Genomic DNA, 15,401 nt, shown 5'->3' on the forward strand with positions numbered 1-15,401 from the left:
GAGCAAAAGTACACTGAATTATGACCTCTTTCATATCTTACAAGTCAAGTCAGGTAACTCAGCACCAATGATTGAGAAAATCAACTAACATTTCCAAGTGAAAGTCAAAAATCAAATCGGAGGTCAAGTTTGACAGCCTTTGTATTCTGAACTACAGTCTACAGATATGAACATCCTACAAGATTTGGTTCACAATCATGTTCAGGAACAGAATCTCTGAGTTTGGTTAGTGAGGTATTGACTGTGAACAAACCCATTAATTTTCTATTGCAAGAGTGATTACCTGGAACCTCCAAGGCAACATCCCACCTCTCTCTTTCTCGGATTGTCTCTAGCTGTCTTCCTAATAGCCCCCTGCCTCCTTCATGCTCTAGAGCCTCTATCATTGGTGTCTTCAGGGAAAGGCATGGTGTTCTCCTATTATCCTCCTGCTGTTTCCAGTTGTCTCCCTCCCAAGAGTCTTTGAAGGGGTGTGGGAATGAGTGTGACAACTGTCTACTCTTTCCATTTTCTGTTGTTGGAGACCAGGAAGAGAGGACTGGCAGGTAGGGTGACTGTCTCCCAACGAAAAGAATCATGTTGGGGCTAGAAATTTGTCTGACATCCTTTCCCCCACAAACAGCAGCAGATGGAAATCCTCCATCTTCTGATGTAGCCAGCCTTATACTAAACCCAGGGGCAGGTAGGACTCCACTAGGCTTAGCATGTTAGCTAGGGAATTATATAGGGTTCCTTCTTCTCCTGCAAGGTCCTGACAGTACCATAGAACTGTTATGGATTCTTAGGAGGCCTTTCTCGGTACTCCTTTGAGTAGAGAGTGTTTAAACTGAACTATATTGAGATACATCTTTCCTCCATATTTCCCTCCAGGAGCAAGGCATTGCAAGTAGGGGCTGTTGCTAAAATTGGAAGACACAGAAAGCAAGAACAATCAGTGCTTGCCTGCCCTTTATATCAGTTACATGACAAATCAGCTTCAAAGCTCCTTTTTGTGTGTTTTGATTCATTTGAGAAGGCAATCTGTCCCTCTCTCTCAGAGAGTAGTGTCTTTGCTGGCCATAATCACCAAGGTATCACCATGTCTCACAATCCTTATGGAGTTCCACTAAATTCTTGTTCCTTGCTTGGTGGTCAAAGTTTCTTTCTTTACTTCCAACACACTAAAAACTCAGCTATATTTTAAACTGTCGACTCCCTCCATTATTCTTCCACATTTGTGCCATTTTAGTTTTTTGGAGGGCTCATTTCTCCATAGTTTAGCCCCAAAATATTGTCTCCCCTTTGAAACCACTTTTTCAGATCCCTCTTTTTCCTTTCCCAGAAGGCCCTGGCTTTACCTGGTCTGATTATGTCTACTGCAGTTGTGTGTGAAGGGGAAGTCAGCCCTGCTTACTGGCTGTGCAGTAAGCCATGGGATTTGGAAGATAAAACATAGCAAGCCTCTAATCCAGTCTCGGTTTGAGTGATTCAATACTTGCTGCAAATATTTCACACTGCGACAGTTCGAACTTTGCTACCAGATGGCAACCACTGTCAATGTGAAATTCTTGCAACTTTTTAAACATATGACTTATCTCAAGACATACCTATAATGAATTGACAAACATTATTACTATATTGTTCTTCCTGCACATAAAACTTAATTGGTTTGTTAATAAGTTAACACATACATGCCACTTGAACTTCAGATTTCCTTTGTAAGAGCGCCCCCATCCTGTTCCGCACCACACATTGATAAAACCCAGCATGAGACCTCTGCAAGGTTGGGATAATGTATCTGTGAGACACAAAGAGAAAGGCAGAGTTATAACATATCCTCTGTTATGGATGAAAATGTTACTATCTATTTCCAAAAATAGGTTATGCCTTAAGAAGAGTGTCCTATCCACTCTTAAATTTTGTGATGAGTTTCTGCATCCTACTCTAACATTTTACATTGCCTCATGCACATCTTGCACCTCTTTCCCATGAGCAAAAATGGATAAATGACATGCACTCTCAAATTATCAATGATCCCATGATATTCAAGAATGAAATATTTGAATTGTATGGCAAACTTTCAGTCTTAAGATCCATTTATGATAAGACTAACTAGACTCAACATTTCGCCTAGTAGTATTGATTTGAGTTTTTCCCTCAACTCAATTTACCTTCATCCATAAGGCAAGAGAAGTCTAATACTTTTCCCAGAGGTGCTATAACAAAACAGAAATCTAAATTGGGAAAGCTTTCTAACAACATTAAAATTCAGGTATGGAAACGTCTTTTACTATACTATGTGACCAACTTAACTCATAAGAGTACTGGAGCAAACAAGGTGCATTATATATTGTATTTGCTCTGCCTCTCAGCACACTTTAAAAGTCACTTAGTCTACTAATTGTTCATCTTCTTCATTCAACTATATCCGACTAGTCAACCTGAAAATGAGCTGATAGGTACAATTTAAATGTGAATAAAACACCTGAGTAATATAAATAATCCTTCATTAAACAAATATTAATCAAAGTACATATTCCCTCCGGTCACCTCTGGAGATCTTATGGCAGGATTAATAAAACCCTTTATGAAAAGATAAGGGAAAATAATACTGCTGAATTTTAATCTTTAAAATTTTATTCCAATACAGGAAAAGGTGTTCATTTTCTCTCTCTCTCTCTCTCTCTCTCACACACACACACACACACACACACACGAAATCCATGAACAGAATCAGATGCAATGAAAATGAGGGAGGTGGGGAAAGTCATTTTTTAAAATAAATATAGAACTGAGTCACCAGCTATGATTACTGTATCATAATTATCGCTAAATACACATTTGTATCTAGGTAAGGTAGCCCACAATCAATAAATTAAAATCAACAAGTTTCAGCGATCAAATATATGACTGATTTTTTTCTCTTTTGCTAAGCAGAAGACTAAAGCGGAACACCATAAACCACAAAAATTGAGTCTGATTTAACTGGACATTGACAAGTCATTTTTATTGTTAGTTTTTCTTTATAGTTTATAGCTCTTACAAGCTAAAATCTATTTTACTTTTTCTAAAATATTTTGTAATTTTCTGTTTGGCCAATATTGATTTCTTCCCCTTGTGTTTTAAATGGAGTCAAAATTAAAACACCCATTTTTCCTGTGTTCACCTGCACCAAGCCAGGGCTGCAGAGCTAGTTTTCCTGACAGTAGAACAGATTGAGTGGATCAGAAGTGTGCTGCTTTGACGTCCTTTTCTCAGACTTATTTGTGTATCAGAATGAAAACACTTCTAGTGTGATTGTTGGCTGGAGGAAAGAAAACCCTTTAAAGGTTACAAAGAAGAAACCATCTAAACCCACCTAAGGGGTAGCTTCTAACTCTGGATTTACTGTCTTACCATTTGTCAAGTAGGGCAAGTGGAGACACGCTTTCTGGCACAAACCTACCATGAAATCTTTGCAGCATATGGTCTAAAATGATGCAGCTATCTGCTTACACTTGAAGCAAGTATACCATGGCAGGGAGTTGTTACACAACTTATAACCCAATGCAGCAGACTTAAGCCATTGGTCTTTTTCCTTTCCAACCCCATTCACCTACCAAATATCCAGCACAGGAATGGAACTCCTAAATGCAACTGGATGTACAAGAGAGAGTTAGTTTCCCACACTTTGGGGGGGATCATTCTGTTACTCTCTAGTGGATTATGAACAAATTTTAAAAGTGTCTCAGAAACCTACTAAATCTTTTCTTTTAAAAAGGAGAAGATCTCTCAGTTCCTCTAACATCCAGTTTTCAAACAAAAACAACAAGGAGTCTGGTGGCACCTTAAAGACTAACAGATTTATTTTGGGCATAAGCTTTCGTGAGTAAAAACCTCACTTCTTCGAATGCATAGAGTGAAAGTTACAGATGCAGGCATCTGTTAGTCTTTAAGGTGCCACCAGACTCCTTGTTGTTTTTGTAGATACAGACTAACACGGCTACCCCCTGATAGTTTTCAAACAGGTCCAAAACTTTAGCTCTAGGCTCTTCAATTTAAGTGTAAAGCCTATTTATTTGGGTCTGAATACTGGTGACATAGTAGAATTTTTTGAAGCATTCTCAATCCATCTCTAACGTCACACACTCAGCTGACCTCCAAGTGATCTGCTGCAAACCATCTATCCATCTCTCTGCCAGCTGTCCCCTATTATGATGACCCATCACCATGCTTTCCGTGATAACTTTCTCAAGGTTATTTCCATTTCTATGCCTGATGTGACCAAAGTATGTAAGTTTGCATTTGTTGATTTCCAACATTTCTCTTTAATAATACTTCTAACAAGCATTTGTTTTCTTTTTTTGTCCAAAAAAGATGCAAGAGTCCTCACCAGCACCACATCTCAATGACTTCAATTTTCTTCTTGTCAGAAGCATTAGTTTCCCAGGAACTACATCAGTAAGTCACTATGGAAAAAACTAAGCTTTTCATTAGTCGAACCTCCATACATTTCAAGATGCCATGGTTTTTCCACACTTTTGTAAGGGGGGCAATGGCTGAGCAAGCTATCTGTAGTCTTCAGATTTCTTTGGAGTAGCCTCCTTGGTTGGATATGTATGATCCCACATAATTACATTCATTTACTGCCTCCACACTTGAATTGTGATGTCCACCTGCATCCTGTGGTTATTGATCATGTCAGTGGAAATGCATTTTGTTTATGTTATATTCAGGGAAAGTCTATATACCTCTTTTCCATTTCCCAATACAGGTTCTGGGCAGTAGCTCCAAAGGTGGATGCTGCTATTTCAACAATGGAACCTACACCATCAAGTCCTCATGAAGGGATGGAAGGATGGCTTTGTGATTTAGGCAGGTTTTCATTTTCAGAAGCACCCACAGTCTTAAAATGGCAAATTGAACCCTTGAATTCAGATACCATCAGTTTCTGGTAATGGTTAAATTTGACATAATAACTATACCATAACTATTGTTAGTTATTTCATTGTATCCATAAATATGTATTTGCTACCTCATTTTCCCACCCCAGTCTGCTTGTTTATCTCATCCACCTGCTAGGTCTTGTCTTTTGGGACTGTAAACACTTTGGAGCAGTGATTGTCATTCATTATATGTTTATACAGTGCCTGGTTGTGGCTTTTAGATGCTATCACAATATAAGTGTTAGATAATAAAATAATAATAAATACTCCCATATGCTGCAAAGGAATTAAAAAAGAAAGAGAGAAGTCCCTGCCCCAAACTTATTACAGTCAGGATGATGGATCAGTCAAGTAAGGCTGTAACATACATTGGGAAGGAGAGATTAAGAAGGAGATGATTACAGAGCCGATTCCACAGTCTTTGGGTTTAGATATACATATGTAATGTGGGTTCAACATATTTTTGTTAGTTTGTGTTTTGAGTGTAAACATGGGTCTCTTTCTGTAGATAATGCTCCAATAATATGCTTTTAGAAGCGATCTGAATGAGGCAAAAGGCTCCAAAATATTTTGGAACGGTGATTCATGAGCAAGTGGCAGCATGAAAGAAGGCAAAAAGCCTTTTATGGAAGCAGATGAAACGGGAATCCAGGTTGGTGTAACTGGGGGATTGGCTGCATGTCGGGAGGTTAAGGGGAAGAATGCTAAACAGACAGGGAAAGAGATCTAGACAGGAACTTTATGATGTAGAACCTTAAAAGCAAGGACAAGATTTTTGAACTTCATTCACAGTGCCGTGGGGAGCCAGTGATGTGACTCTTGATCACAGAGACTAGTGCTTATGCTTGCCAACTTTTATTGCTCAGATCTTGGTTTACAAAAATGACTAACCAGACTCCCTATGAAAGGCATCTGCTATTCAGGACTGGAAAGACTCTTAATCTCAGGAATATTTTTCTTCTCCAGCCTTCTGCCAGAAACATCATAAGAACAGAACTTATGTTCTGAGAACTTTCAGTCTCAGACAAAGGGAATATAAATTCAAGTTTTATTATCATCAGTTCCAAACCTCAGTGGTAACAGATGTAGGGGAGAAGACATTCTTCTTATACTTCCCTAAGTACTCCTGAATATCTGTGGATCCATGAATCCAAGCCAGCCCCTGGAGGCAATCTCCAAATTTAGCCAGGCATTATCTTTTATGCAGTGGTCATTTGCTCAGAGTCATTTTCCTTATTGCCATGTCAAGACCTCATTACAGAATACCCTCTCAAAGAGAACTGAAATATGGACAGCAATGCCCCAGCCATAAAGATTTTTCTAGCATTAAATATATGTTTGGTGCCCTGTGAAGAAAGAGACAAATGTGTGTAATTCAATCTTCCTCATTTCCAAGAAAGCTTGACAAGACTCCAGGTAGTCCTGGTACCTAAAGAAAGTCTACTTCATGAAAACACCTAGAAGATAATAAGGTGACAGGTAACAGTCAGCACGGATTTGTCAAGAACAAATCTTGTCAAAGCAACCTAATAGCTTTCTTTGACAGGGTAACAAGCCTTGTAGATGGGGGGAAGTGGTAGATATGATATATCTTGACTTTAGGAAGGCTTTTGATACTGTCTCGCATGACCTTCTCACAAACAAACTAGGGAAATACAACCTACATGGAGCTACTATAAGATGGGTGCATACCTGGTTGCAAGACCGTTCCCAGAGAGTAATTTTCAGTGGTTCACAGTCAAGCTGGAAGACCACATTGAATGGGGTCCTTCAGGAATCAGTTCTGGGTCTGGTTCTGTTCAATATCTTGATCAGTGATTTAGATAATGACATAGAGAGTACACTTATAAAGTTTGTGGACAATACCAAGCTGAGAGGGATAGCAAGTGCTTTGGGGAATAGGATTAAAGTTCAAAATGATCTGGACAAACTGGAGAAAATAGGATGAAATTCAATATGGACAAATGCAAAGTACTCCATTTAGAAAGGAACAATCAGTTACACACATACAAAATGGGAAATGACTGCCTAGCAAGGAATACGGTGGGAAAGGATCTGCGGGTCATAGTGGATCACAAGTTAAATATGAGTCAACAGTATAACAGTGTTGCAACAAAGCAAACCTGAGTCTGGGGTATATCAGCAGGAATGTTGTAAGCAAGACACGAAAAGCAATTCTTCTGCTTTACTCCACGCTGATTAGGCCTCAACTGGAGTATTGTGTCCAGTTCTGGACACCACATTTCAAGAAAGATGTGGACAAGTTGGAAAAAGTCCAGAAAAAAGTAAGAAAAATTACTAGAAGTCTAGAAAATATGACCTATGAGGGAAAATTGAAAAAAAAATGGGTTTGTTTAGTCTGGAGAAGAGAAGACTGAGAGGGGGCGTGAGAACAGTTTTCAAGTACATAGAAGGTGGATACAAGGAGAAGGGAGAAAAAATATTCTCCTTAAAGGAAAAGAAGCAATGGGCTTAAATTGCAGCAAGGGCAGTTGAACATTAGAAAAAACTTCCTGTCAAGGTGGTTAAACAATGGAATAAATTGCTTAGGGAGGCTGTGGAGAATTTAAAGTGCAGGTTAGACAACACCTGTCAGGGATGGTCTAAATAATACTTAGTCCTGCCATGAGTACACCACACTGAACTAGATGACCTCTCGAGGTCCCCTCCAGTCCTACAATTCTACGATTCTATTAAATCTTAAATTTTCAAGCAGATGCTGCACTCTAACTCCTTAGTTGTCCAACTTTGACAGTTTGCAGTCTCAATGGATTTGGAGGAAGTCTAAAATCATGTTCCAACCTGACCCATTCACCTACATATTCTGAGGTTTGGAATGGGTAAAGAACACTACCAATACAAAATATGCCACTTGTTTTATCTCTGGCACCAAGAAACTAGTGGCATTACCAGTAAATCAAAAATATTCATATCCATACCCCTGCAAATGCCTTACCACTGTCTAGATAACTTGACATTTCTGAGACCAGCAAGTATCTTATGACCTGTCAGAAAAAAAACCTGTCGATGCTTGAGTATAGACAGAACTCCATTTTAATCTCTAATTGACACCCTTAATCAATCGAACATGATGGAGCAACTGAAATCAAGGTGATTTCAATCAGTTTGAAGTTTGTCTAATTTGAAAATTATTGCAAATTTATAGAGAACTAAATTATAAACACTGTTTTCAAATGCCACTACTGCTAGGGAATCGTATTTGAATTTTCCCAAACTGCTAAATGAAATAAATATTATATTGAAAATTAAGTCCCTGATTGTGCAAACACTTAAACAGGAATGTAACTTTACTCATGTCACTAGTCCGATTGACTTACATGGGATAATTCATGGTCTTAAAATATGAACATATGTGATTGCAGAATTATGCGGCTAAAATGGCATCTTTATTAAAAACTTCCCTCTTAGAGGTATAAAATCTCTGTAATTTCAAAACAAAATTGCTTCAGCATTAACAATGAAAAGTTATTTAGACTTCCAATACATTAATGAGGTTATATATATATAATTTTTTTAAACACACACACACACACACACACACAAAATAGGCCTTTTTTTTTTAGGGCTGTCAATAAATCACAGTTAACTCACGTGATTAATTCAAAAAAATTAATCATGATTAAAAAATTAATCAAGATTAGTTGCATTGTTAAACGATAGAATGCCAATTGAAATTTATTAAATATTTTGGATGTTTTTCTACATTTTCAAATATGTTGATTTCTATTACAACACAGAACACAAAGTGTACAGTGTTCACTTTATATTATTATTTTGATTACAAATATTTGACCTGTAAAAATGATAATACACCTCATACAAGTACTGTAGTGCAATCTTTTTATTGTGAAAGTGTAACTTACAAATATTGATTTTGTTTGTTACATAACTGCACTCAAAAACAAAACAATGTAAAACTTTAGTGCCTACAAGTCCACTCACTCCTACTTCTTGTTCAGCCAATCGCTAAGAAAAAAAGTTTGTTTACATATACAGGAGATAATGCTGCTCGCTTGTTGTTCACAATGTCACCTGAAAGTGAGAACAGGCATTCACATGGCACTTTTGTAGCTGGCATTGCAAGGAATTTACGTGCCAGATATGCTAAACATTTGTATGCCCCTTCATGTTTTGGCCACCATTCCAGAAGACATGCTTCCATGCTGATGATGCTCGTTAAAAAAATAATGTGTTAATTAAATTTGTGACTGAATTCCTTGTGGGTGAATTGTATGTCTTCTGTTCTGTTTTACCCACATTCTGCCATATATTTCATGTTACAGCAGTCTTGGATGACGACCCAGCACATGTTCGTTTTAAGAACACTTTCACTGCAGATTTACAAAATGCAAAGAAGGTACCAGTGTGAGATTTCTAAAAATAGCTACAGCGCAAGGTTTAAAAATCTGAAGTGCCATCCAAAATCTGAGAGGGACGAGGTGTGGAGCATGCTTTCAGAAGTCTTAAAGAGGAACACTCAGATGCGGAAACTACAGAACCCGAACCACCAGAAAAGAAAATCAACCTTCTGCTGGTGACATCTGAGTCAGATGATGAAAACGAACATGCATCGGTCCACTCTGCTTTGCACTGTTATCGAGCAGAACCTGTCATCAGCATGGATGCATGTCATCTGGTGGTTGAAGCATGAAGGGACATATGAATCTTTAGCACATCTGGGACGTAAATATCTTGCGACGCCGGCTACAACAATGCCATTAGAACGCATAAAAAAGAACAGGAGTACTTGTGGCACCTTAGAGACTAACAAATTTATTAGTCTCTAAGGTGCCACAAGTACTCCTGTTCTTCTTTTTGCGGATACAGACTAACACGGCTGCTACTCTGAAACCTGTCATTAGAACGCATGTTCTCACTTTCAGGGGACATTGTAAACAAGACGTGGGCAGCAAATTGTAACCAAACTTGTTTGTCAGAGCGATTGACTGAAGTAGGACTGAGTGGACTTGTAGGCTCTAAAGTTTTACATGGCTTTATTTTTGAATGCAGTTATTTTTCTGTACATAATTCAACATTTGTAAGTTCAACTTTCACGATAAAGAGATTGCACTACAGTACTTGCATTAGGTGAATTGAAAAATATTAGTTCTTTTGTTTTTTTATAGTGCAAATATTTGTGATAAAAAATAAATATAAAGTGAGTACTGTACACTTTGTATTCTGTGTTATAATTGAACTCAATATATTTGAAAAAGTAGAAAACAACCAAAAATATTTAAATAAATGGTATTTTATTATTGTTTAACAGCACAATTCATTGCAATTAATTTTTTAATTGCCTGCCAGCCCCTCAAGGCACCTAAAGTTAGGCTCTTTAGCCCATATTTAGGCACCTGAGAGTGAGTTTTTGAAAAGCACTCAAGTGACATAGGAGCACAAGTCCCATTGACTTCAAACTGCAAATGCTGATAGAGGTGCATATCTAGGTTGAATCTCTTCAGATTTCTTGACTTTTGGAAGTTCAATATACCAGAAGGTCATGTAGGTTGAAAATATAGCATGGGATATTTGCTTATCAATTTTGGGTTTGAGTTTATGTAGTTCTCACAGAAAGGATATTAAAAAAGCCCCAGACTTGTCCTTTTTTTAGAAGATATAAGCATTTTATGTATGAAACTTAGCAGAAAATTCTAAAATAAGGAACTAAAGAAACAATTACAAAATATCTGCTTCAGTGATCTAAGACTATGAGATAGGAAGAACATAGAGAATCATCAAAATATAAATAAAAATGGATTTTTAAAAAATATTGTAATCCAAAAACCTGATTTTTATTTTTTTAAATCATAATTATCCATTCGGCTGTCAAAAAAAGGCCATTTTATGTTATGTTCTCTACATTTAACAAAGCTTCAGCATTTTCTGCTAGAGACAGAAACATAATACTTTCAAAATTCATAAGCAGAAAGTTGATCCAAATATAACTTAATCCCCAAAATGAACAGCATTTTTACAGTGATCAAGAGATTATTTTGCTTTCATTTTGTATGCATTCTAAACCACAAGAGAAAAGGAATTTCCATTGTCTGGATGCCAGCAGGGCACTTAAAGTTTCTGCAAGTAATTTAGAAAGATGGACAGCCTATTTGTTTTGAATGGAACAGCCAAGTAGAGACTAGCTGCCTAGAAGATTTCCATTGCAAGATGGATAGTGACATGTATCAAAGAAACCTAAAAAGCTCCTGTTCCAGAACATAAGGGCTCACTCAGCCAGAGTGATTGTGAGATCTTGGGATTCAAGGACAAAACCGTGACCAAAGATCTATGCAGAACTACAAGTTGAAGTTTAGTTCATTAGAAGACTTTTTCCAATTTCCATTTTTTTTTAATGCACCATGTAAGTTAAAAGACAGTGTGGCGGCAGGAGAAAGGCAGTGCTTAATTCGTAATGAAAGACATGCCAGAGCTCAAGCAATTAGGTCCCAAGTCTCAAGCAATTTTTTACCTTCATAACTGACGTGGCATACCCAGAGGTGCCGGGATATAAACTGCTAAGCCTAGAGGTACCAGGGCTCAGCCCTGGCAAACCCTGGCCCAAATTAAGCACTGGAGAAAGGCTTTTTATAGCTGTGGCCACAAAGATGCCAATACAAGGCAAATTCAGGAAAAAAACATACTCGTTTTAAAAGAAAAGCTGTTGGAAAGACTAATGTCTATTCAAAATATGTTACCAGAGCCTTAAGAATCTACTGCTTTAGCCTCTTTTATATATAGTCAAAGTAAAATGTGGCCCCCTAAAATTAAAAACACATCAAAATACTGAGATTGCCAGGTAGAAAACTAGATCATGCTACTGCTCAAAACCACTTTTTTATGTTAAGCTAAATAACATTTGCTTCAATCTCCAAGTTCAACAAATCTGGGACAAAGGCAATGGATGGGATCCAAGGAGTCTTGTTCTAATTAACAAAAATTAAAGAAAAAAACAAGGGGGAAAAATGATGTCTGAAGTTCAGACCTACTAGTTCAGACTTGATGCATGCTAATGTGTATTATCCAATATCCTTACTTCAATCAGCCAGTATTGATTTGTTTTTCATTGTGACGTGTCTATCTCATGCCACAAAGTTATAAGGTTAATCTATAAATATGTAAGATGAACTAGTGTATGCAAAGTCACTACAATGCTCTGCATACATAATTAGCATTATACAAAGAAAGAATTTCTAACCTGTATAATGTAAGTTGTTCATTCAGGATCATTTGTGTTAAGACTCCGTGCAAAGACTCCAATTACTCTGTATTTAAAGTGGTCGAATCCTGCCATGAACCTGAGTATACATTTGGGAGCAGGGTGAAAATACATGCCCTTTATATCAAGAGCTGCAACCCACATGTCCTTTTCTAGGGATGGTATGTGCCTGTATCATCATGGGAAATAAAATGGTTGAGATAGTGGAGAATGACAATGGGTATCCAGCCATCCTTCTTCTTGGGTACTAGTAAGTACATTGAGTTAAGTCCTTCCCCTAATGCTGAAGAGGTACCAGGGCTTGAATGCACCTTGATTCTGCTTCTTGTTTGAGAATCTCCTCATAAGGATGGCCCCTGAAAGGGGATCGGCAAAGGGTTTTGGAGGAGGCAATGTAAACTCAATCACATGGTCAGAATGGATGATATTTAAGTCCCACTTGTCCATAGTTACTGAACTCCAGGTGTGGAAAAAGACCAATAAAGGATGTGTGGGGATTGGCAGACAGTGGCATTACCAGTTTGCATCTCTCAAGCTCCCATCAAAAAGAACCTTTATTTAACCAGGATATTTATCTCCTGAGATGAAATCAGAACCAATTATATCACATCCAAAGTTTAAATCCTGCAACCAAAATCTTTATGTCAAAATGTGGCTTTCTTGCAATACATTCCAACATACATACATCACAAAAACCTTTCTGGGGGAGCACATGAATATTAAGACAGCAAATCTAGAAGTTTTCCATGCATAAAAGTTCAAAACCCTTTTGTGCTTATCTTGGGTTACGGAGAACTATTAAAATTAATAACAGACTTGCAAAATTAATATTTTATGTAACAGTTATTGTAATTATTAATAGTTCATATTTTACTAGCTTTTCAAGCACATAAAGCTGTAGCAAATGTGCTTTAATTAGATACGAAAAACAAGAACAGTTAAGTGCTAAATAAAATAACCATGCCTTACATCATGGCCTGAAATTCACTAGACTAAATTGAATATAAAGATAAGAAACAAGGTACTGTGTATGTAATAGGTTTATGGTCACAAACACAAACACACACACACACACACACACTGTTACAGTCCACTGATCTGAGTTTGTTACAAGACCAGTACATGGTAAAATGATAATTTTTGTTTTAATTTATTACAGATGTGTGCAAATCTGAATACTGAATACCATGGCAATCTGAACTTTTTGTTTCAGTTCACATGTGTCCGACATATTCTTATTCAGATTTTTTCAAGGGGCAGAAAATAAGAAGTTTCTCACTCACCCTAGCATCTCTAATGTTCTTGAGTCCTACTCTCTGCCTTTCAATACCACCCGAGAGGTCCCAGGTCCTGCCCTCCCCGTACACTCTTCCTTCTTACCCCTTAAGTGACAGTTAGTGTTTTCTGATCCTTCTACCAGCTTCCCTGCTGCTGATACACTGCAGTCAACTTTGCTCCTGTCAATCAACTGACTCAGCGATGCTCATGCTTCCTGCTGTGATTAATCATCCTATTAGATGTTTTCTTCTGAAAAAAATATTTAAAATCTCCATTTTATAAGCTAACTAACACATACCATGGAGTGTGTTCAGCATATTTTGACATATCTGAATAGCTGGCATTCACAAAACTGTTCAACCATAAGTGGTCCCATATAAAGTAGAATCCCTTAATGTTTAGGGGAAGTGCAAACAGAAGTAGAGTCGATGTGGAAGTAGAGACTCCGAATGTCTCCATAAGCATTCCTTTCTTTGGGGTAGAAGGCAGATTACTGGCATTTACTATATTGAGAGAGGATACAGGGAATTCTGTTAATTATTCCCCAAAAATTATTACCCAAACCCACATGTTCTAGGCAGTACAAAACCACTGGTTTTGGGGAAAAGTAAGCTTCTTTCCTCCACAGTAAGATCCCTTGGGGGTAAAAATGAAAGTTATAGAAGAAACCCTTTCCTGGGCTTAATCAGAAGAAATTATAGGTCTACCTAAGTTTATACACAGTAAGGAAATTTAGATTTGTCTTTCTATACTAGACAAGAATAAATCTGGATGAAGACGTTAACAGAGCTAGTCCCAAAAGAAGTAGATAAGACTTAAGCCAAGAATACCTCTTTCTTCCAAGAACCTCAGATCTACTGAATTTTTGAGTGATGGTGGAGGAGAAATTGGAAGGGTCCAAAACATAGGCATATGGGATAGCACTAACCTCTTTTCATGTCAATAAAGTAGATAATGTAGAAAAATTTAACACTTAGCTTATTATATTCTTCAGTAGAGGGAACAGGCTTTATTCCATAGATATGCTACAGTCTGCTGGTTTGTAATTTGGCTGGATCGTTACTGTCTGAAAGAAGAGAAGCTGGGATGCAGGCATGAGATACTGCAAAGAGACTATCCAGTGCAGGAAGCAGAGCAAAGTGATTTCACTTCAGTATTCAGATTTACAGTGTTCTACTACTGCAAGTGGTGCAGCTGCAGCAGTTTGTGTGTGTGTTGAATGCTTTGTGATGAAATGGTCGTTCCAGTATTGCCACAAACAGCCCCAAAGCACTGCAGCCCTTCAAACAAAGTTGAAAGTATAAATGGAATTAAAATGGACCCATTCCATAGTGAACAACTATCTTAAGAGGTAGAAAAACAACCAGTGTTGTGAACTACAAAACATACTCCTGAGAGTAGAGGTGAAGGAGAGATGATGAGAAAATGTTCCCTTGTGAGTTACTGTCACTTATCTGATTAATAGAAAACGGTAGCACTTCCTTCTATATGTCTACTCTGGTGGCAACTGTCTTCTAAAATAATACTCCACTTGCAGCAACTCTGTATACTGCAAAGGTGGCCACAATGTGGCCAGCAGAGCCCTGTAATGCACATTTCTGCTCCACTACATGTTTGCAAAAAGAGGTGTGGCCTACATAAGTGTAGGGACTGTATGTTCTAAAATTCCTTGCTTTGCAAGGTGCAAAGGAAACAGAAAAACAATAATGACATGGAGATAAAATCCAAAAAATAATCCAAGAAAGATGGAGGCATACTTGATAGGTAACAATCCTGTATTGCTAAAGGATCCACAAGACTTAATAGGGCTCCCTCATTTCTACTTTCTATGGTTTTATGAAGAAAGAGTAAAAGGAGGGAGTAGAGAAATGGAAATAGGTGAAAGTGACAACTTTTAGATTAGCAAACTTCATTTTATTAATTGCATTTAATTTATTCTAAATGACATAAAACCCAATTTCAAAAAACCCGAATCTAGGAAAATA

At 37.5% G+C, this 15,401-nt stretch overlaps 1 protein-coding gene across 2 annotated transcripts in view; it reads right to left on the reverse strand.

Moving 5' to 3' along the window:
* The window catches only part of SDK1 (sidekick cell adhesion molecule 1), a 646,617-nt gene that overhangs the window by 392,081 nt on the left and 239,135 nt on the right, over window positions 1–15,401 (reverse strand). For both annotated transcript variants that reach the window (XM_034784003.1, XM_034784002.1), the window contains exon 3: window positions 1,671–1,777. In XM_034784003.1, the coding sequence (XP_034639894.1) occupies window positions 1,671–1,777 (107 nt within the window). The remainder of the gene's footprint in view (window positions 1–1,670; window positions 1,778–15,401) is intronic.

The sequence above is a fragment of the Trachemys scripta genome, chromosome 10 (genome assembly GCF_013100865.1).
Source record: "Trachemys scripta elegans isolate TJP31775 chromosome 10, CAS_Tse_1.0, whole genome shotgun sequence".
NCBI lineage: Eukaryota > Metazoa > Chordata > Testudines > Emydidae > Trachemys > Trachemys scripta.